This window comes from Nilaparvata lugens, chromosome 10, assembly GCF_014356525.2.
Source record: "Nilaparvata lugens isolate BPH chromosome 10, ASM1435652v1, whole genome shotgun sequence".
Lineage (NCBI taxonomy): Eukaryota > Metazoa > Arthropoda > Insecta > Hemiptera > Delphacidae > Nilaparvata > Nilaparvata lugens.
Window position 1 is genome coordinate 7,415,866 of NC_052513.1, and position 25,290 is coordinate 7,441,155.

General features: G+C 33.5%; 1 protein-coding gene across 3 annotated transcripts; it reads right to left on the reverse strand.

The window, feature by feature from the left end:
- Positions 1-379: 379 nt before the first annotated feature.
- On the reverse strand, positions 380-9,611 carry LOC120353253 (UDP-glucosyltransferase 2-like). 3 transcript variants are annotated; one of them, XM_039436206.1, is made up of 7 exons: positions 9,503-9,611; positions 8,480-8,668; positions 6,422-6,612; positions 5,022-5,487; positions 4,248-4,476; positions 3,110-3,329; positions 380-1,711 (listed from the first exon to the last, which is right to left on the reverse strand). In XM_039436206.1, exons 2-7 carry the CDS (start codon positions 8,666-8,668, stop codon positions 1,414-1,416), a joined length of 1,593 nt encoding a protein of 530 aa, XP_039292140.1. In that variant the 5' UTR covers positions 9,503-9,611; the 3' UTR covers positions 380-1,413. The 3 variants fall into 3 exon arrangements, with proteins under 3 accessions (XP_039292140.1, XP_039292142.1, XP_039292141.1); XM_039436208.1 differs by having other exon boundaries at positions 9,330-9,591; XM_039436207.1 differs by lacking the exon at positions 9,503-9,611 and adding an exon at positions 9,009-9,188.
- Positions 9,612-25,290: the final 15,679 nt, after the last annotated feature.

The following is a 25,290-nucleotide window of genomic DNA, read 5'->3' on the forward strand; positions in this document are numbered from 1 at the left end:
AAGGCGAAAAGAACTGATTCCCTTACTTCATCTGAAATCGAACTTGTCATTCAATTTACCATTGAAAATGTATTCATTTTGTCACCTATGATTCATAGGTTATAAAAACTGTACCAGTGGGTCAGCAAACCTATAAGTGTTTTCAAATGCTGGAACTCATAACGTGAGTTTTAATTTAATATTCTCATGCATATATTCATTAGAAGGTCCATTAAATTTTCCTCAGGGATTATTTTTGTGATCAGTCAGTGAGGATATTCCCCTGTGCTGTCCAACAAAAAGGTCAACCAGGGAGGAAAAGTCATTTGTTGTCACTTTCAGATGGAGGAATCCATGCATAATTGTGGATCCCTGTGAAGAACAAAAGAAAATCAACGAATTGTAGATGATCAAAAACTTTTAATAAATAGTTTTGAAAAAGTAAAACCCATTCTTTTATTCAAATCATTCCAGAGAAAGCATACCGTAATTAAACAATGCTAATTCAATTGAAATCAAGTCAAGTGTATACTCCCACTGGCGAACAAGAGTAATCTCATGCCAGTGGTTTTTTCACTTACAATCTATTGTTGAATTTTGGTTGAACTATTGTATTTGTCATGCTAGACTCTATTTGATTTTCTGTACATGTATTTATGAGATAGTCAATTCTACACGAGGATTCATTCGAAAAATATATATATAAGATTATCATTGTTCCCTATTTTGATCAACTATTCCAAAATTGCTCAAAATATTATAACATAGAAAAACTACGTGAGTATGAACATTACAGAAACTATTCATCTCAAAGCACTCATCCAAAAATCAAATACTCTCACCGATAAAAAGTGTTCTGCAGGTGAAGTTTTTGAATAACAAATCACGATTGAGGGACCAAGGTTCGGGTACATGGGAGGACTGCAAACGCTAATCTTGAGTGGTCGGCTGTCTTAGTAACTCTTTTCTTTCCTATTAAGTAGAGAACAGTCACTGAATGAAACCAAAATAATTACTGAATATCAGTCTTGGAAATCGTTTTAGTCTCGGTAGAGCCATACAAGATCGTGGAACCATATTAATCTCGGAAATGTTTCTGTTAAAATCGTAGAAGGTCTTTGCTATGAAGTAATCAAGGAGAAATTGTTCATGCGTCTTCTTGAGTATAGCAATCAATGGAAATAATGATAGATTGAGCTCACATATTGGGTAATTGAGTTTTCTATTTTCAAATCAACATTGTCACAATGAACAGCTTAAATCTTCTTATGTAAGGATAGAAGAGTCAAGAAATGGAAGATTCACCATTAGTGAGTCAGCTCAAATCTTCCCAGGTGAGGGTAGAATAGTCAAGGAACTTCATGCAAAATTATTAGACTACTATTCTTGAGGCTATTTATTAAACTGATCACGATACAAATCGAATCTGTAGATTCACGATCTTTTACTCTTCGCTTTCTTCCCTTTCTTACTCTTGCCCAAAGGAATAAGGGAAACAATGCTCTTGATGAGTTTGTAGATTATGTAGAGAACGAATAGGACAGCAGCGACAAATGCACCATACACATCGACGAGCTGCACTTGGATCCAGTTCATGTTGAGATTTTGTGGCCGCAAATGCCTGGCTCCCTTGTGCCTTATTACGTACTCCACCCACCAGGCCGCCTCATCCAGGGCGGGAACCATCTGATCTTTCGATAACGACGATAGTCTGTTCATGTTTGATTTGTACCTAAAAGAAGAGAATGGGCTTCTTTATTTCTTGGAGAACTGAATCATCCGCTATTCAATATTTATTTGTAACATACTGTATCTTGAAAACTCTACCCATTCAGTAAATCAAATTGATATTTATTTCGAGTTTCCATGAGTGATAACTTAGAATACTACGTGAAATGAGGAAAAATCAATGTAGCTAGGGAAGAAGAATCTTATTAATATAGTCTACTCTTCAAAGTCATCATTTTTCACATACAGTACCTTGAAATCCTAATTGAGAAGTAAACCAAGTAAATTGATTTGAGTTAACAAGTACTCATTCAAATAAATAATTCAGTAAATAAAATTGATAATACTCTCGAGTTTCCAGAATTGGATTAATTTTGTATGTAGGATGAAGAAAAATGAATGGAGATGATAAAGTAGATATTAATTATTTTAATAGCCTACTCTGCAATGTTTGTAGATAGATATATGGATAGATGTCTTTTATTTGCACTTTACAACATTACAAGTGATGTGAGCGAAGTTAAAGCAACGAGAGCAGCCTCTTCCACTCAACCCACCACTTAATACCACCCACTTAAATGTTTTGTTTTTTTGTAATGAGAGTGAAAGCTCTAAATATGAATATATTTCTGCCAATACGGGTTATTTGTTCAAGTTAAAGAAATATTTTTGTGATGTGAATAAAGATTTTTCTATTCTATTTTATGTAGTGAGATTCACTTTGAACTGTTATTATAGGCCAGCTACATGATAGGTCTGACATGAAATCAATGTAATTAATTAATATTAATACTGATTACTTCTTCATCTACTGTCAACCAATCATTATTTTGCAATGGACATGGAGACTTACCAAAATGATACGGCAGATCGCAAAGAAACACAATTATATTAAATATTTTTAGTAAGTGAATAATATAAATATAAAGAAAATAAAAATCTCAGTACCCTCTTTTTGAAATATTTTATCACAACATTTTATTCACATAAGTGAATAATGATTGAAGAAAGACTGGAATAAATGTACTATTATATAGATGGTTATTATAAAATGTTGAACAATCAATTATTAATCAGAATAACGAGTTTGGCTTGTTACATTATTCAAATCACGGTAATTGAAACCGTAAACAGAATTATTATTACTGTACGATTGGTGATTGACAAATTTTGTATTTCACAATATAAATCACTAACAATATCACCAGCACTTATACACAGGAAGTTAAACGATTAGAATTATATTTTCGGATTTATTCATGGGGGTTTCAAAACTCTTCCTAGGAATAAGATTGTAGCTCAGATTTCGGAAATAGTCCAAGACAGTAGAGCAGTATAATTCACGAGTAACAAATACTCTGGATATTTGACTACCATTTTTGAATATTTGGCTATTACTCACTTTGGCTCAGTCAGCATGTTGTTTATGGCGTCATAAAAATTGTCCTCCGTCAATCTGCTAAGCAAGAGAGACAGACCGGCTCCCTCCTTCTCTATTTTAGCAGCCTGATGTGGCTGATCAGCAAATAAGGGTATGACCAGAAGTGGCACAGCGTAATAGATCGCCTCCTCCGTGCTCTGTAGGCCACCTTGCGAGATGAACATCCGGCATTTCGGGTGAACTGCCCAGAAAACAAGCATAATTAATGGATTATGGAAACAGATAATAGAGAATAACTACAAGTAATATTGTAAATTTGATATTCATACCTCATTGAATTGAAAAAGGAGAAAATCGTCAGCAGCATTCAATATAATGTAATCATCTAATTTTGAAAGAAAAATAGCACAAGGACTACCTTATGATTTTATCTACCAATTAAATGTCAGTGTCATTCGTATCATGGATAAAAAATATAAATCTATCACTTGCATACAATAATATCACGTCTTGTGAAATAATGTTGAGAGTACCTATTCTACTCGCATGAAGATGGAAAATACTAAATAGATATTGATCCGAGAAATGTTCTCAGTTTCGTCACTATCATTGACAAAAATAGTACTTTCCATGTCATATTCAATAACCTCAATAATTGGAGTTGATAAGCATCACCTCCATTATCGTATTGCTGCTACAGCTGATTCACCCTTTTGTTATGCCTTATCGGACACTGAAAAGTGTATACATTTAAATTGAACTAGACCATTTTCTAGTCGATTCACTTTTGTTTATGAGAATCATGGTTGAGAAATATTATAATTTTCAGAAGAAAATTGGACTTATATGTTTATGAATGCGAAAATTTATCCTGATTCCTCAGAAAACGTTATATTTCCATGAAAAATCGTTGGTGATGTTTTTGGGCTCAGCCTGCTGTCCTATCCAGATTTATTAAGCGGATAATAACTTTTTAAAATCAATTATTGTATTTATGATAAGCTAGTACAAATTTATTTGTGAGTTGAAAATCATGAAATAGTATGCTTCGATCAATGAAAAAAATCAAGAGTGATATTATTATAAGTAGAGGGATGTTTTGATTATGATTGAACAAGCTGGAATTTCATTGGATTATTTGAAAATTGACTAGCCTTACCTAGAATACTCTGTTGCGGGAACCATTTTCTAATCAACAAGTTAGAAGGCACATTCGATAGTGGTGACTCAGCTTCATATTTCCAGAAGAATCTTATCTTCGGGAATCTCCTGATGGTTTTGAAGAATATTTCCCTCTTCTCTTGAGGAACGGAAGTTCCCTGCATGTTACTTCCCAGACTGAAGTAGACAATGCCTTGTTCAGCTTCGTCAATCCATTGTTTCAAATCCTGTGAGAAACATCAAACAAAATCTTCATTCGCCAAAATCAAATAAAATCTCAAAATTCACAAACATCAACCAGAATCTCAATACGCTATCGACAATAGGATGAAAATAATGAGAGGTTGGCAAATTTTGAAGCACACAAACATTCTGTCAGCATTATACTTTGTTAGGACCATCTTGGTTTTAACAGAGATAGATCCTTTGTTCGTTTAAACCTGAAATGAGCAATGGAACACATTTTGATAAATGCTACAATACCTACAACATTTAATCGCAGATAAGCGGTAAACGTAGATGGAGCATATGTCCCTCAGTATTCTACCATAGTCTTGATACTATCATATTTCAAACAGTTAATTTACAACAAATAATTTTAGAAAAATAAACATATTTTGATTTTGTGTCGTTAGTAGTTTGTACCTGAGTTGATTTGATGGATCTTCACATATTGATTTTAGTATCATCAATCATGAATTGGATTTTTCCCAACAGATCTATCCAAGTTTATAAGTAAACTATTGGAAATTCATCGATTTTTATACCGTACCTTTGGAAGAGGTTCAGGAGAAGGTTGAATGTGGAACGTTCCCGTTCTGACATAGTTCGGAGGAATACTCATTGGATAAGCGACGGACAAATCAGCTGGCACGAGCAACAAGCTCTTGTTGAACTCCATTTCCCTCGCTGATGGTGTGTTCGTTCCGAAGTATTTCTTGAGAATGGCCTCTTGATAAGGGAACAGTTCGTACTCGACCAGATACCAATTGTACCAGTACAAAAACGTGTTGAAACATCTTTCAAAGAAGTTCATTGAGTCGCTATGATGAGAGAAGACGTGAGGCATGTAGGAAGGGTTCACTTTGACTCCCATGAACTCGTCGAGGGCCGACCAGGGCACGAATGTGTGCACTCCAATCACCGGCGGAGAACCCAGTTTGTGAGTCAGTCCATGGAAGCTGCTGTAGTATAGGTTCTCTATCAACACAGCGTCGAACTTCATAGAGGCTGCTTTACTGCAAAATAAACAGGAGAATTCGACACTCATTTCAGGATCACTGGGAAGTAAGAAGCAAGCTGATACACTGCTTCTTTACAAGTAATTTTACAAAGTCTAGAATTATTATTATTCATTCCTTACCGTATTGTTGTAGTTTTTTACTAAAATAAGGAAAAAATAGAACACTGATTCAATTTTGAAAGCCACTGATTAATTCCATAAAATTTTCCGAATATTTTATAAGTTTCTATTCTCAATATTCCTTCTGAAGTGATGATCAAGAAGAGGTGCTATCTCGATTCGATTCGAAAATACATTAAATAGATTTAATCGAATTTCCACATAAATTATTTTTGTTTCAAGTTATCCTGTAATATAATATCGAGTGACCTGGCTGGCTAAGGTTTAGTGTCAGAGTTTTTAGGTCGCAACTGATCAAGAAGAGGCGCTGTCTCAATTTGAAAATACATGAAATAGATTTAATCGAATTTTCACATACATTATTCTTGTTTCAAGTTTTCCTGTCAATAATAATAATAATATCGAGTGACCTGGCTGGCTGAGGTTGGGTGTCAGTGTTTTCAGGTCGCAACTGATCAATTTCAGGGCCTCTGACATGGTCTAACGACTGCTTTCTAGGCATTAGGGACCGTCGACTTAACGTATCCATTCGGAACACGGATCATAATTCCACTGCGGTAAATATCAAGTCAAAACATCAACTTTCAAGAGCCAGTTGATGAAATGTATGGATAATAGATTTCTCTATGATTCTACCTAGTATTGCATCAATTATTGCTTTTTTATAAGCTATTTTGTATACTGATTCTGCCCAAGAAACTATAGACAACTCTTATTATATTAAAGCTTTCCAATTCATAATCAATTATGATATTGCATTAATCTTGTTAGGTAAGAATTTAATAATGGTACGAGACATCATCACTCACCTAATGAAAGCTTGAACTTGAGGAAGGCCCAACTCATAATCACAAAGTTCTGAGTAAACCTGAGGTAGTTTCTTGAAGATTTCGACCGCTGACATTTCCCGTTGAAGGTTGAAACCAAACTTCTCATCCATTTCCTTGAGATTTTTGTAAGCACTAGACATGTCTATGTAAGCGTAGTTGGGAATTGGTTTCTGTTTAAAGAATATTGATATTAATAAATTGAAGTGGTTTAAATACTCTCACGTACTATATAATAATTATCCAGTATGATAGAGGTATCATTGCCAATAAAAGATTGAAACTGGATTGATTATCATGAAAAACGGCTCAGATCACTAAAAATGACAGTGTTTCAAATCACAAACTTCTGAATAGAGAGAGTAGATTGGTGAATACGTAAAAAACTTAATATTTGGAACAGATACCATGCTCCCTGTAGATCAAGTATCTTGGTATCCTGGATAAATATCGAAAAATAATAAATCATTCAACTCTCAATCAACAATCCACAAAAAATCATCCACAAAAATCAACCAAAATTGATATCCCATTTTGATTTTCATTTCGAGTTTTATTAGGATTTGTGTCGAATAATAATCAAATTAATAAGACATATCAGCTACTTAAACTTGAGACATACTTGACATTATTTTTTCAATTCATACAATTCATTCAATTAAAAATATATTGAGAAACATCTATCAATATTCTATTTATTCTGTATAGATCCAACAACATTTTTATCGTAGCATTATTTATTCTCTATGAGATGATATAATATCACTAATAATATTATTAATGGATTTCTTATTAATCCCAAACTTGCAACAAAGTCATTTCCCTTGACTCCATTCTCAGTTGATCAAAATTCATCATCAACTCATCTAATTTGCAAAACTTGCGTTTTCCACTCAGCTTGATTAAACGGAAATCGACACTTAGAAGCAGGGTAAGGGGAGCCGCATATTTGATACAGAAGACCTTCCATGAATAAAGCCTCACTCAATGGTTGCCCAATAATTTGGTCAGTGAGGTCTAGACAGCCGTAGGAAGATTGTTTGACCACTAAAAGCACAGACTATACGCAGACTCTCGCCTCGAACGCCGCTTTAGCAGAAACTGAATCACTCTACGCTATGTACACTGACTGCATTTTCTCTCCTCGTTTGAATAAACACTTTGACTTGAAGATGTTAACTAGAATCAGAGAAAACTCCTATAATTCTGTAATTCTGTGCTAGAATCTACGACCACAACGATGAAATAATACATTGCGTAAAGTTGTTTGACTCTTTAACTACCATACGTAGAGATCTGAAGTACTACCTGATCAACCCAACTAATCAATGGATAAATAACAGAGATAAACGAACACTTTTTTTGTTTATTCAATAACAATTGAATCCCTTGTATAGGTAATGTTGTTTGATTATTCATCTAAGTGGATCTGGAGAACTACCTACCTAACTCAACTAAAATGTTCATACATCTTTTTCAAAAATCCATCCATAATATAATAAAGAGAAGAATCGGCTTATACATGTACGGGATAGAAAGTTCACGAATGACGTATCATCACGCATTAACTACTGAACTGATTAACTTGAAATTTTCCAAGATAGCTAATTTTTTGAGGATGGTTATAAATAGGCCTAATTTCAGTTCTTCAAGATTTCAGTACGTCAAGTGTCCAGTTTGTCAAGTGCTCTAAACAAACCCTTGCGGAGCACGTGTCACCTGCTAGTCTATAATATTCATATTTTCGAGCTAACATTATTAGGCTATATTCATATTATCATATTGTGCCGGTGACTTCCAGTTATACTGTTATCCAGCTTCAAAATGATCGCCCTTCCGCGTTTCATTCAGACAACAGAGTGTCGGAGTGAGGGAGTATCAAAGCCCCAGCCTTGTGTTCTATAAAATAAAATAGTGCAATGCGAACCTTACTGTTCCCTCAGTTCACTAGCTTCTCAAATACAGCTGAAAGGATAACCATGTTGTCTGTAATTTATGATGAAGTTCATATAAAATAGCTTTAAAAAATTATCTTCTTACCTTGGGTGGATTAGTGGTGAGTACAGTGAGATTATGTCCCCTTCTAGCGAGTTTCTCTGAGAGTGCTAGCAGAGGTTGTTGATGACTGTAGGAAGGGAAAACTATGATGCTCAAGATGTTGCCAGCATTCGAACTGGTTACCATCAACATGGATAATAGTATTGTGATAAATTTGTTTTTGAAACCCATCTAGAAACAATTATAACATAAGTGTTATCAAATTCTGTAGTTAATTTTTCAAATTTCAAGAGAAACTGAGCATATGGTTTTCGAAGAGTTTATTAATTGATAATGAAATTGAGTGAATTTCACTCAAATGAATAACACATTACAAGAGATTAATTGAAAAATACAAAGTTTGTACATATTGTAGAATACAAAATTAGTTATTCATTCATTTATGGGCTTTATCGGCAGAGAAATCCTTTTGGACGGTCTGCCTTGCCGTATTACCATAGAGAAACAATAGCGTAAGAAACATAGAGAAACAATAGCATGAGTTTAAGCTATTGTTTCTCTATGATATTACCCAATGTCCTTTCCTATTTACACTCAAGTTTATAGATTATATATTGGTTTAAGTCTTATCACCAAAAATTCACAATTTCACTTCATTAGTTTTTATTTTATAAAGTTTAAAATCAAGATAATTAATTTCTAGAGACAAACTCCCTACAAAATGGTAATCCTTGTAGCCTTATTACTGTCAATTTTAATCATAGATAAGGAATGAGCATAGAGTATGCGCAAATATGATTCACGGGAAACAATTCATCAATACAAAATAATATCAATCTCAAATCTCAATCATTGTTCTGTTAAACAATTATTAGTGGGAATGATTACTCACATTTGCATGTGTTTATGGATTCCAAGGCTGAAATTCAATTTCTTACTCTGATTGAAGCTGTATGACGAATATATTCATAAAATTCAACACTGAAATTGGACATAAGTTACTGACTGTAGAGAAATAATAAAAATCACCTATCCATTCTCAATAAAAATAGCAGACTACTTTACCGTTCTAGAGTCTATCAAGAGTGATTAGAAGTTTCTGTAGAGCCTGACACGATTAGCAATAATTGATAACCCCCTGGCTCTTTTCCATTGAATATAAATGAATTTCAGTTTAGTATGAAATGAGGATAGTACTGATAAACAAATTATCGTTTTAACCCATTTATCCATTTGAAAGAATTTGACCATCTCATTGACCTATCCGAGGTTAGTCCCTTATCAAAATATGTCTGCCAATGTTAATTATGAGTCAAATTTGTTTAATCTGTTGTCATTAAAATTCATTTTTTGCATGCTGGACTTGGAATCTGTGAGTATTGTTGTCCATGTGATGGATGAGACAATATTAACCAACATAGGATATGGTAGAAAAGAGTTATTTTCAAATCATCTTCAGCAAATGACCATCCTACATAATACAACAACAGCCAACACTAACCCTCTATTATAAGGAATAAGAAGAAATTGATAAAATTCATAATTCCCCAATCAAAATTATCATTATCAACCTGAAGAACTTGTGTGTTACTTTCAAAATTCCAAGCAAAGCTAAGACTATTCACTATTTTTAATAGGGTTACTACAATATTCTTAGAAAGAAATAGATCAAAGGAATGAAATGATCTGTTGACTTGACAAAAATGAGAAAATGGTACTTGAGAATATTTTTATTTGATTATAAATTCTGAGATTTCATCACACCTCGAGCTTCTTTCCATGCTGAATATGAGTCTGATCTGAGTCATTGGGCCAAGTTGATGAGTTCAGAGACAACTTAATTACAAATTTCGCTCAAATGTATTATGACAGTATTATGATCTCGGTGTCTTTGTAGAATATCGTACATGAATTAACCTTATGGAATCACCTTATAGAGTTTTGTTAAATCAATTCCAGATGAGTGTTGTTTCGTTGGCAAAAAGTTTTCCAAACACAGAAAACAAGAATGAAAGCATCCAGAGTTCAGCTTCTCTACCGAAGGAATCAAAGCATCCAATAGTGATGTATTATCTGAGGTTGAGTGCTGTATGCTGTGTGCTAGACTATAGTGAACGTGGTGAGAATAATGGGATAATGTCAAGCGCACTAAGTTCTAATTGTATTAGGTTGCAGCCAAGTTTGGGAACAGATGAGCCGTCACTCAAGTTGTAATAAAATTTATCACACCACCTCGCACTAATCAGTGGAGACAATGCACGATGGAACAGCGGCAGCAAGCTGACACAGCGCCACGTCTCCTCCGCGGCACTCTACATTCCATCTGTTATTTTATAAATGAGTGCTGGATCTAGTTCGTTGAGCTCAATCAATCATTATACACATAATAATCATAACACTTTGAGCTTCTCATAATACACATATCAGGAATTGGGAAACAATATTGTATTTGATTTTTGGGATGTATTTAATTGTTTATTTATTTTCTTAATAAAGAATTTGAATTTGAATACTCCATCAACTCATAGAAATAATAGAATTGAAAGTGTTGAGTACATCTAAATTTTCAGATTCCATGTTGTGAACTCTCTGTGATGTAGTGGAAGTTGTTATATATAGGATACGTATACACTCGAATGAACCGACTTGGAATTGTCATAACCATTATCAAAACTTATAGAATGTTAAGAATTGAAAGTGTTGAGTGAACCTGATTTTTCAGATTCTGATTTGTAGAGACTATGTGATGTTGTGAAGTTATGTTATATAATACGTATACACTCGAATGTACCGACTTGGAATTGTCATAACTATTATCAAAACTTATAGAATGTTAAGAATTGAAAGTGTTGAGTGAACCTGATTTTTCAGATTCTGATTTGTAGAGACTATGTGATCTTGTAAAGTTGTGTTGTATAGGAATACGAATACACTCGAATGAACTGACTTGGAATTGTCATAACCATTATCAAAACTTATAGAATGTTAAGAATTGAAAGTGTTGAGTGAACCTGATTTTTCAGATTCTGATTTGTAGAGACTATGTGATCTTGTAAAGTTGTGTTGTATAGGAATACGAATACACTCGAATGAACTGACTTGGAATTGTCATAACCATTATCAAAACTTATAGAATGTTAAGAATTGAAAGTGTTGTCTATTTTTTCGGATTTTGTGCTGCAGAGAGACTCTTCTGTGTGATCTTGTGAAGTTGTGTTGTATAGGAATACGAATACACTCGAATGAACTGACTTGGAATTGTCATAACCATTATCAAAATATTGGGAAACTAGTTGAGTGATATCTAATCGTTTCAATCCTTATTCTTCTCATGTTATTCTTAGGGTTTCCATTGTTTCATACTTGTTTTTCACATGTTATTTTTAAGTTTCCAATCTTTGTGTTCACTAACTGAGGCCCGCGGTTGCACTAAAGTCTGTTAAATTGAACTTCGATTGAGTACTGTGTTGCTCATCCATACTTTTTCACTATTTATTTGAAACCTGAATTTTAAAACACTTATAAAGTGTAAAATGCAATTACTATTAGCAGTGACGATCATTAGAGCATTTTCCATGTCATAAGTGCTTCTGAATTTAAGATTTGTGATAGAGTGCTAATATTAAAGACAACTTCCGTTTCTCTGATTGGTTCACGTGACATTCGACTCTAATAGTATCTTAATCATCGTTTAAATTTAACATATTTTTGTGCAAACGGGCCGAATCTTCTGCGGGCCGATCTTCTCCGGGCCTGCTTTATCGAATAATATTTATTATTGTAAATATTGTCCAAATTATTTTATTATTTCACTGTTTATTTTCATGTTGTAGAATACTGTATTCGAAGGATTTCTCTACACTTTTAAATCCGGTTTTCTTTGTGAAAAATGGGTAATAAATAACTTTCTTTGGAAACCTTCTTCAAACAAAGCATCATCATATAGTTATAAAAATAAATATATAAATTGAATGTTATCTGGATCAGAGGTCGTCCACCCTTCGTTCATAATATTCTCAAAAGAGAATAGAACTTTGCCATTGGAAAATTGAAACTTCAGCAGAATATCAGAGGGTGATATTGTCAACGATATCGAAGTTGAAATAGAATAATATACCAGCTCATTGTTAAAGTTACTGTCGCGTATAGACTAATAAAACTCGCAATAAAAGAAAACTCGTAGCACATCTAATAAAAATATTTATTGCTTCCAGTGGAGTTATAACCTGAGTAGGAACAGTAGATTCGTGCCAAAATGAGTAAACAATATTTATTTGATAGGGAGGTATAAATTCAGCCATGCTTCCAAAGTGCATGGGTATTTGTAACCGAACTATTTTGCTGCATTCCTGTACAATTGGAAAAAGCGCCATAAATAAAGTTGTATGGATTCATCTAGTTATAAATTTTCACTCAGATAATGTGAGACTATTATTTATTTAGCGTATGGCCCTACGACACAAATCTTTATGTTATCTAACATAAGTCAAACATATAAACAATGAAGTCATCTTAGTCACAAGTTTGAAAAAAGGTGGAACACAAATTAAAAGAATAAATAATAAAAGTTATAAACATATATCTAGTCGATTTAAATATGGCACTGTATCTGGTGTAGCTACCAGGAAGTCATCCAGCCTGCCCTCCCCCTCATAAGCTGTTCTTGTGCACTCTTCTACAATGTGTCTTATGGTTGTGCCTACAACTGGCGGTCAGACAAACGATTGTTCTCCTGACCATACACGACACAACTCTACTTTTCGGAACATGCAAATGAATAATAAACCCAACAGTCCTTTTAAGGACTTCCAGACTAGAAATCTTGGGCCTTCTGTCCGAATTTGTCATTTAAATGTAGAGAGTATAAGCTATTCTAAGAGCCAGTATTTTATCAAATGTGAGACTATTATTATTATTATTATCATTAATCATCCACTGACCACCTATAGAAGGGGTATTCGGATTTGTCAATCAATATTATTCAGAAGAATAAAAAAAAAAAAAAAAATCATTTAACTTACATAAAACATTACAAACTAATTATTTTGTACCTCATAATAGGTAAGGAATTCTTCAATTGAATATGCACATATATTCAGTAATTCATTTTTCATCAAGGCCCTGAATTTACGGCCTGTCGTTGCTTTAAGGCTGGCAGGTAATTTGTTATAGAGTCGAATCCCAGCACTTTTAACTCCTCTCTCATATAAAGTTGTTCTGTGGGTATCATCTCTTAAATCTTCACGATGTCTAGTTCCGTAACTGTGGAAACGTGCACCAGTTTTATTGCATATTGAATATTTGCATAATGTGAATATTTTTATTAAATATTTTTTCCAAAATGGAATTTTAGGGGTCGATCGGGAAGCATCTCCATATTGGAAAAATCATTGCTGATTTGTTTACCTGATTTGCCTAAATTACCATTGTTTCCAATTAAGACATAAATATAATATATTATGCCGAAGCAGTTAATAGGTACTATTAGGTAATATAGGTACTATAACAGTATGGGCCTACTATTAGCTACCACGATTATTGATACAGAATGGTTCAATTAGCATATGCATATGAAGTGCCCAATAGAATATTGTTAATAATCATATCATGGCATGATGCCAGGCCATAATAATTACGAATCTTTTCAATATTAATTTTGGAAGTTAGCCAAATGAACTCTTGTTTTTTTGTTACGGTCGTGTTACTGTAATGATACATTATCATTTCATGCTTTCATATTTTCATGCTTGATTTCAATGAAGAAAACTGAAAATGAATATGATGTTAACTCTAGGATACACCAACATAACACTAGACATAGGAATAATATAAGAGTCGAGTATTGCCAATTTACAAGTTCTCAAAAAAACTGGCAATACATGTCAATAAAACTTTATAACGCTTTGCCTGAAAATATCAAAAGAATGAGCTTTAATAGTTACTGTAAATATTTGAAAAAAGTACTGGTCAATGAATGTTTATATAAAGTTGATGATTTCTTTGTAATAGATTTTTTAAATTGATGTTTTCTGTCTTATTAATGACGTTGTTGTAACATTTTAATGTTGTGTGACGATAAATAATTTGATTGATTGATTGATTTTAATAATTGAATGCAAATAATGGTCAGGTGGACTTTATTTTGGTAGTGATTACCATGTGAAATATACGTGCTAAAACATAATTATCTCCATTTTGTTATTGCTTTGAGGCATATTTTCAAAACTTAATGTGGATTTTAGTATAGATCCAATACAAATTTTGGATTATCCTATATCTGTAGCTTAAGAAGGTTTATACTTCATTGCATCACTGGCTTTTTATTACTGTGGTCATTAGTTGTTTTCTTATCTATAGGTTCTGATAGTAATGCACATCATAAATATCTATGATTATTTTTTTGGCAAGGGTAATGTTCACTCCAGGATTATGCGTGAGTAATCGGGACGGTTGATAATGACATATGAGTGGACCTACAGCTCAAGATGGGTTCCAAACTACCAGGAATGAATTTTTCAAACTCATAAATATGAATAATGAATAATGAATTTATTGCCAAATACAAGAAATATTTTTACAAATAAGAATAATCATAGAATAGTTTTTGGCGTGACTGGAAAAAGAAGCCTTGAGCTCCATCCACGAGTTCTAAAAAATGAGAAATACATTTTTCAATCTAATAACAGCAGTGCAAATGAAACAATTCTGTTTATGGATGATAATCTATGGATCTATGTAGCCTATGTTGAATTTTATCAATAATCCAAGTACTTGTTTAACAAAATATAAATCCAAAGAAAAATAATATAATAATTGCCGAGTTTTGATAATTTTTACACAATAAAAAATAATTAATATTGCCAAAATTGGTCATTCATAAATAAATTACATAATAAATATAACGTGACTCACCATTGTGGTCAGGTACACACCTCAATCTCTGGTGTTTAATCACAATGAAAATGCGATCAGACAAGCTCTCAAGTACACCGATAATTATGTCAAGACATACAACACACGCGGTCCTAATTAGTGAATGAACTAATCACAGGACAAGAATGTTAACATGAACCCTAGTAGTGCAGTGATCAATACACCCGTTCAAATAGTCGGCTGCAGTGATCAATTTAATTGTAGAATGCTTCCAACTGGAGTGGTAGGGTGGTGGAGTAGGGGATGGAGTGGCTAACTGCTCAATTAATTCAACATGTCCCCTACGAGGGACCATTCCGATGAATGGATGTGCCCAGGTAATGGCGGAAGAGGCGTCGCGACGCGTCAAGAATGTAGCACGCATTCGAGCACACGCTCAACAAGCAACTCAAATCGACGTCATTTCATGGCATTCACATCCGTAATTATTGCGGAATATACACAATGCACAGACATCGTGATAGACTAGTTCATAGGTATGTTTTCATACAGAGTAGCCTATGGAAGATATCATAGAATACAATGAAAAACTCATAAAGTAATATAAATATTATAAGAATTATGAGTTGTATCTGCTCTAGTGGTTTTATTTCAAGAATTGACTGGAGTACTAGAATGATGGACAGTAACTACAAATGCATAACGTTTAATGAGAGGTATCTATAGAGAGTATATTCATAGAGAGAATAGAGTGATTTCATTAGTTGTTTAATGAGGAAGATAGGAAGAAAGATGGAATGATAGAGAAAGTAGGTGGGAGAGAGGAGAAAAGAGGATTAGAAGAGAGAGAAAAAGAGAAGAAGTGAAGCGAAAAAAGCAGAAGAAAAAAAACGAGAAAAGAGGAGAAGAAGAGAGAGAGAGAGAAGAGAAGAAAGAGAGGGATAATTCAGGCAATTTTTTGTCTGTTTTGATGCTCATATTCGATAGAGAATACATTTGATTATTTGACTCACAAAGTAAAGTATAAATTGATTAACACTCTATCAACAACGACTATATGATGACTCATCTAATAATAGACGAGCTGGATGAAATACTACTAGTGAAATAATACATGATTAATTAAAGCTCAACTTATACTCTAATATTTTACAAGTAAATGATCCAGGCGTTTGATGTTCTACTTTTATATGAGCATAAGAGTGGCCAATGATTTGAAATCAACAACCTAACAACAATTTGAAATGAACGATTAGTCAGTTTCTCCAGCCTTACAAAAGAAATCTAACACAGGAGAAAATGGAAGATTACTATTTTCTCTATCAAATAGATTCTCTATTTTCGCAATGAGAAATGTCTCGTATAATCTCTTATGCCACATTCACATGATCGTATTTAATCTCGAATTACATGTCAAATAATTTGAAATCATCATTAGTGATCAAGTCATAGATCTTGAAAGAAGATTGAGATTATAACTAAAGCCAATTATGAAATAAAATGATTAAATTAGACTTGTGCTCAACAATAATCCACTGGAAACTCAATTACAGTTTTCAAACGATAATTGCTCCAATCATAATTATTAGTTGTGTGCCATGCTTTTAGAATTCCAGGTAACTCAATAATTCAAAAAGAGCGGATATTTAACATTTAAATGTAAACTAATTTGTCCAGCTATTTGAAGAGCAGAGCTCATTCGATTTCCGGCAGATTTTAATTTAATGAGAAGGACTGCAATAGAGAGATAAATCTCAACATGACTTTCCGACTCGACGTTTGAAACTTTACTTTTAGTATTTGAGAGACAGGAGAATGAGAAAGTGAGAGAGCCTGAGCTAGAGAGCATCGTTCGAGACATTTTCATCGTCGTCGACTTTTAGTTAGCTGGCGGTGACTAAATCGAATTGCAACTTTTGTTATTAGATTCAAAGAGGATTTGTCTTTTCTCAAGTAACGCTTCATTTCTGTCTCATTTTCTCTTTGAGGTCTTAGCAATGAAAACTGTAAACGGAAATAATCTGGCATGTTCTTGCCGAAGGAAGGTTTCGGAAATGGCTTTTTGTAGTCCTGCATCTTCGAACTTCATAGAAGGAACTATTTTCTTAGTCTAGATTGAAGAGTGAATCGAAAATTCTATTCTCCTTGGAAACAATTACGTATTTTCCCGTAGAATCTTTGCTTTTCTTCTAGTCAGGACTCAAAAAGCGGCAAAGCTTGCTCAAAGACAATGATTGTTTTTCAAGTAATTTAGAATTTTCTTATAAATACGTTATTACGTTATGGAATGTAAAATCTATGTTCATTTACATACACGGTGGGTGAAAAGTCTGAGAGCGGCTTAATGTCTCATACACAAAGGAAATTTGACGGTGGGTGTGATTGGGGATCCTACTCATATTGAAAATACTACTTTACTATGACTTCAAAAATCTGGTCCGCCATCTTAGATCCGCCATATTGAGTGCAACTTTGTTTTTTTGAATAGGAAGGTGGTCATGCAATACATGATTTCGATACGGAATTCACCGCATATCGATATCTCAATCCATTTCGAAGATATTCACATTATTAATCAATACCATGCAAATCAGAAATGAAATACACAAGTGGTATTGATCAATAATGTGAATATCTTCGAAGCGGTTTGAGATATCGATGTGCGGATTTCGTCATTCATTTTGTCTTGAAATTTCGTATTGAAATCGTGTATCGCATGACCACCTTCCTATTTAAAAAAAGTTGCATTTAAAATGGCGGATCCAAGATGGTGCATAGTGATCCAGATCCAGATTTTAAAAGTTATAGTGAAGTAGTATTTTCAATTCGAGTAGGATCCCCAATCACATCCACCTTGGTATCACATTTTTTCATGTGATACTAAGACGTTCTCATACTTCTTTCTCCCATCCTTTGCTTTGAATAGTATTGATTAATAATGTGAATATCTTCGAAACGGTTTGAGATATCGATATGCGGTTTTCGCCATTCATTTTGTCTTTAAACTCCGTATCGAAATCATGTATCGTATGACAACCTACCTATTTAAAAAAATAAAGTTGCATTCAATATTGCGGACCAGATTTTTAAAGTCATAGTAAAGTAGTATTTTCAATTCGAGTAGGATCCCCAATCACACCCAACGTCAAATTACCTTTGTGTATGAGATATTAAGCTGTTCTCGGACTTTTCACCCACTCTGTATAGCACATGTACAATATTGTAGCATTAAAGCATCTGTAAAGTATGTTCATGATAGAGCATGTCTAGAGTCTCTATTCAACTTCTAAAGGCAGTTTCTTTTGTACAGTACCTACTTCCATTTTTAGAAAACGTTTCCTGATTCAAATATAAATGACTTTGTTAATTCACAAATAATTTTCTAATACACAGGAGTTGAAAGGTTTTCCTGGAACATCATTCTGTTGTAGGTTAAAGGAGGGCAGAAATCTCAGATTAACAAATGATCACTGTTGTGGTTGTGGAGTTTGAAATGACGTAAAAACCAATAATTTATAGAGCTTTTCTCATTTCAACTCAAATAATTTCCCTGACAATCCTGCATAACTATCAGAATCCATTATACCATAGAATAAACAATCTATTATTCAAGTATCTTCTTTATGTATAGCTGTTCTATGATTCTACTATTATTGTGGTTCCGATTTTTCTGAACTATAGTTTTAATGAGTTGTAAGGGCTCAGCTGAATCTGAAATAAAATTGAAACTTGTGCTTTATTATATCTGTTTTCATCATCCTTTAGTATTTTTATTGCATTTATGTTCGAAGGAAAAGAAGTTTGAATATGAAATATACGGGTCATTGGCGTCCATTGAATTGTCTAGAAAACTCCTGCACATAAACGATAACAGTCAGTTTCTCGTTTCATAGAGATGGACTTTTGTTACGAATTTTCAAGAACCAGCATTAATGCGTAGGATTGAATATGAACGGAATTATATTTGAAATGGGAGAGATGATTCATATTTCAATGATGATCCGACTTTCAGAAGTTGGTTATGAATAGATCTGAATCTAGATGAACCATATTATCTGAAACTTCATTAGAAATGAGAAGTTTTGAGTTCACAGTTATTGGGTTCTTGATGAGATTCTGCTCCCACTTCAGACATGTAATAATACTAGCTGCTAGCTGAGATGAGTTTCCGCCTATATTAAAAAAGTTCAAAGAGCTTTCGAATGTCTGTTACTCAGACATTTTATATAATTCATAATTACTTCGATCAAAGTTTTAAATTAGGCCTGGTTTGGAAGAATGTGTCTTTAAAATGCCAGTTATGAGTTTTGTTCGAAAACTCTAGTTATAGAGGCTTATTAATTTTTCTCCAGTAAATAGAGGTGAATTTATATTTCTGGCCAAGCATTCACCATTATTCCAACTAAGTATCAACCTAAGCAGTTAAATCACAGCAGATATGCTCCAGCATATTTTTTCTTCAGTAATCAACTCAATAATTGATATTTCTCAAAAAAGTTATTCCTTTTTAAAAATGAATCGCTGAATACATTTCTGAGTAGATTCTGCAATGAAAACATCATGGTTTGAAATCCTTCCATAACAAATGATTATGATACATTAAAATATATTAAATGACCTCAAACTATCATCCTCATCATCTATCATTCAATTCTTCTCTTTCATTGATTCTCAAGAGCGTTTATTAAAGAGTATTATTAGAGAGTGGTTCATGACTCAAGACATGTCAATTGTAAGATTGAAATCTTTTCTTTTTTATCTAGTGAGATTTCAAATGCGATGGATAAAGCTGAAGCAATAACAAAGTCTGAATTCAAAAATGTTACAAACTTACCTTCTTTGAAGGAGAAAGAAGGATATTTCCAGATATATTCATATTATGCTAATATTAGAGTATAATCGAGAATAAGAACATTGTAATAATATAACCTTTCAATACTGATATGAATGAATGAAAAGGAGAATATCACGAATCTCTTAAAAGTTTATTGCATGAAAGTAATCGCGCAATCCAAATTGATATCGTATTCAACGTATCAACGTTCGAAATGTTTTATTTCAGAATAAAAAATCATAGAAGTTTTTATTATATCCTAATTCATCTCGTGATATACAGTTTGAGCTGATGATTATGTGAGAGTTCTTTGCTGTATCGTATTGGAGAAGAGCGTTTCTGCCGAACAGTTTCTGAAAGCAAATAAGTATTCGTTCACTCAAATACAAGAAACTCACTAAAGCCCACTCACCTACCCTCTCTCTCATTCAAACACTTTTCTCTTCAACCTAGAAATTGAGTCGAACTCTTCCAGAACATTCAGCTTGCAAACTATCATGATCTGACTCAGAATAACTGATGAGCTCTATTCAAGAATTGGTACTAGAATGCTAGAATTGAGTGAAAACATACATGAGCGATTCTTGAAAGATTGGTTCCGTAAGGATGTATTTGTAATTCATGCTCTATACAATTATATCTGTCAGAATCCTTAATGGAATCCTCCTTGAGAAGAAGTGTTTATTTGAAGTGAGTTCACTAATACAGTTTTTTTGGTTGATGACTTCATTGAAATAGTAGCTACAGCACATTAAATAAGAAGTGGTATATTAAAAAGTTTATATGATTACAGAAAGTGTCTTATTGAGATGGAAGTGGTGCTATACGCATGAATAGGCCTACTGAACACATCAAATAAGTTTTCTTAAAAAAAAAACTGGACAAGGAAACTATTTGGAATTCTGAGCTCTGCAATTATCATGGCGATGTAGAATAATAGTATGAGTTAATCTCCAATCTTTCTATTCACTATGCTTCCAATTATTCACCATAGATAGCTTTTATGAAGAAGCAATCACAGGTTTCATAACATTCTGGTGAATATTATGGACGATCAAATTTGGTTCCATGATACTCATTCAATAAAAAAAACCAGTCATTATTGTATTATGGATTTTTTACCCACTCATTCATTACAGTATTTCATCAGATTTGATTACTCAGATTTCTCCACTTATTTATCGTATTCATGTATCCAGATGTACCTCCGATAATCAGATTACATTATCAATATTTGAGCATTGCTCCCCACTTCAAAGTTCATGAATGAGAATCATATGCGAAATTCGGTGTTGAACAAACCGTTCGAAGTGATTGATTACTCACAAGTCATCGTGTTCCTGTTGAAGTGAATCCGTCAGAATAGGCAAGGTTGGCAAGGTTCTCTCCATCTTCAGAAACAGTATAGAATGATGTATTGTACAGATAGATTGGAAGTTGAGTGAGTTATTATAATGATGGATTTGATGTCAAACTTGAAGTTATGAATTGACGTTTTCTTAGAACACTTATAATTTTGTAGAATAAAGTTCAACTAAACAAGTTTAATAAAGCTATATTTTCTAAGAATTTTCAAATGCAGCATCCAATATCTTAACATCTCTATTATCATTCAATACATTTTGATATTCACCAGAGTTCAACATCAATTTTTTTTCGATTTCAGGAGAGGAACAGTTTTGGTCTGATCCGATCATGAGCTGTGCTTGTATCAATAAAACAGTTTCATTCCTCTCAAGTCTCAACATTCAAAACGAAAAATGAGAACTAAACAAAAATGAAGATTCAAGAGTGAAGCAAGTGACTGGGAAGTGTTCTTCTGTGGAAAAGTATTTCTTGATAAGATACAATGAAGGAATTATTTAAATTCTATATGAGACTGGCCACTAATGGTAGGACATGCATGATAAACATGGTTTTTAATCACCGAGTTTTTGGGTTTATTAGTTCTTAGCTGCTCTAATTGAGGTTAAATTTTTTCTATTATTAAAATTTGTAATTTACCAGTGTTATATTCATTGTTATTATTGGTTGTTAGAAGCCTCTCGCTTATGACAAAACATGCATGATGAACATGTGTGTGATGAACATGTCCTATCCTTAGTGACCAGACTTAGAGGAATGCTTCAAAATTATTTAGAAAAGCAAGGATTTTGCAATAACATCCATTCAAACAAATGATTTATCATCTTTATTCATTTCATTCCACGATCACAATATCAAATTGATGAATAAGAAAGAATCAAAAGGATAAACCCAAAACTGTTTCTCTCCCTAATTTTGAAAAAAATAGTCCAAATATGGTTATGTAAACACTTTTATAAAAATCACAAAAAATTACAGTCCAAATATACATTATACTAAAGATGTTGTACCTGGGTTGATTAGAAAGATAAAACAAATAATTATCATTACACTTGAAAATGCAACAATAAATTGAAGAATATTAAAAAACTCCATAAATTTGGAGCCAGAAAAATCACAAAAAACATCCACTATTTACAACAATATTTACTTATATTCAGTGCTTGATTAACTGTGAATCTTCAATAATACAGCTTCATCTCAAACAGCATAAGACTCCAACAAACTATTCTCTTCCAGTATTTGAGGAATCATTGTTGGTTTGCCGCAGTGTAACAACAGATTGCGATGTGCCAATTTTTTCTATTCGAATTCAACGAGAATAATGTGACTGAGAAAGAAGTATTCTAATCTTCGTCATGAATATTTCATTCAGCCGCTGTGTGCTGTGCTACATCCAATATTGTAGTTGTTTGCAGTCTACAGACAGACCAAATCCCAGCAACCCGCTTTGAACAATCGGCTCACCAGCAGTAACAACATCAGCAGCAAAATCAGCAGAAGCAGCAGTGGATATCGTCCTTACATTCACCGCGATTCGTTTTCGATTCGTGCAAGTTGAATTTAAGAGCACGTGATTTATTCCAGCAATAACCTTGAGAGATAGAAGATGATGTAGATATTCATGGGGATTTTCGAAGAAGACATATACTGTATTGAAATTGAGATTTATCGGAGTCTTTTCTCGTATTGAATCCGTGAATAGTTCGTACTGGTATGATGTATTAGTTTGCTATTTCTGCTCGATCACTATCTGCTAGTGAACCGAATGGGTGAACAACACTTGGAATAAAATTCAGGAATGATTGTGAGTCAAGGAATTGTACAGTTTGTCCTGTTTATGAGAGAAATTATTCAAGATAAATTAGTTCCTCCTAACCCCAGAGACATGAAAACTAGAAATTTCCACCCTAACCTCTCAAAATTGTACTCCTATGAAGTGCAAAAGCAATAAAGTGTATAAGTGAAAATGCGCAGAGCGTTAGTGTATAAGTGAAATCATAGAATAAGAATGGAGGAATAGTTTGATTGTGAATTGTTTTTCTGTGGTAAGAGTATGATGCACCTCAATGAATCAATTTTTCCCTCACACTATTGAAATATTCATGTTCCGTCCTACAAAAAGCAATGCAGTATTGTATAAACATTTGTGTTATTAAAATACTGTTCCATGAAAAATAATTTATATAAAAAGATAAACTACCTTCAGTATTGAGATATTATCCAATTCCAAATGAAATTCAAGCATCATCATTGCATTGAATTTCTATTTTTTTCTTATAAAAAGCCCTCCCCATCACATATCCTTCAGATGACTTTGATACAGGCAATCATTTACAGCTCTCAATAATATATTCATTGTATAATATGATAGTCGCAATATCGCTTCGAATAAAAACGGTCACTTAGAACTCTTCCTATAATTTGCTTGGTGATATACCAACTACTCGAAATCTTGTTCAATAACTCCTCAACTTGAAACGATAATTTCGTACTAGAAGCCAGGTGAAGTACCTTTGGATTTCCACCTTCTCCAACAGTCTAACAATTTATCGTTGCAATTAGAACAAGCAATTGAACATAATAAGAGTTGGAGAAGCAGATTTACTAGAATATGCGTCTTGCTAATTGGTTGAACTTCCGCCAACGTTGATTGGTCCGCCCTGTTATAAATGGCTCAACGAGCACCAATCAGCTATCTGGAAATTCCAAGGTGAGTACTGTAATTCACAAGGCTGACACACATGCTCCAATTTCAATGTGTGGATGCAGTGTAATGTATTGAATGCAATTGCTGCCAACGTCTTGGTGAGTATGGGGCTGAGGTGTTTCCGAACAGGAATCTCCAAGTGTGTCTGGAGTTTATGTACTCGAATATTGTGAATGATGAACTATGATGTAATGATAGGAAGTGGAGTGGTGGAAACACTATGATGGATAAGTGAAATGGGACTGAGTATGATATTGGGTGGTGATATCGGTATGATAATGGTACTATGATATCGATATAAAGAACAAGTTTCATTGATAAAGAGATCGGGGAGACACTATGGAGGATATTGAACGCAGTTATGAACAATGATGATAAGGGGAGAAATGGAAGAGAAATAAGAAGGAGGACATTGAACAGTGGATAATTTAACATTAAAGTACTAATAATAGACGAATGATTGACATTGGACGCCTTAGCTCGTCAATCTGAATAACGAATTGCGAAGGGATAACAACATTATTATTATTATTGGTGTCGACTCATAATCCTAGATTATCTGCAGTGCCATCATTCATTCATTATTTTCTATTACTTTTCAATTCTGCTATCATACTCTGAAATGTCAATAGAGATACAAGAAGTTGAATTGTTGGTCCCGGCTGAAATATTACAGATGTAAGGCCCATTGGCGGTTCAGGCGAGGTGGAACTTCCGTCAGGAACTATCCACCAATAAACACTATATGAATAATATTATTATTATCCCAAGAGAAACCTATCCATATCATTAATAGTGAAATCATATTAATTCTGGAGCCAAGTAATGAGCTTCTCCGTAAGCTATATACGATCGAATGAATCTCCTGAAAATTAAATAGGTCGATTAGGACAGATTTCCATCATGCATAATGATGCGCCATACGTCTGATCACAAACGAGAGTTTTCATCCCTTAACCGACAGCAAGTCAATACTTGCAACTTGAGATAAGGGCACTTTGTAAGGAGAAGGCTCTCAGATTTAATCCAGCGATATAACTCACTGCATCAGGCGATTAGGTCTAATGCTGC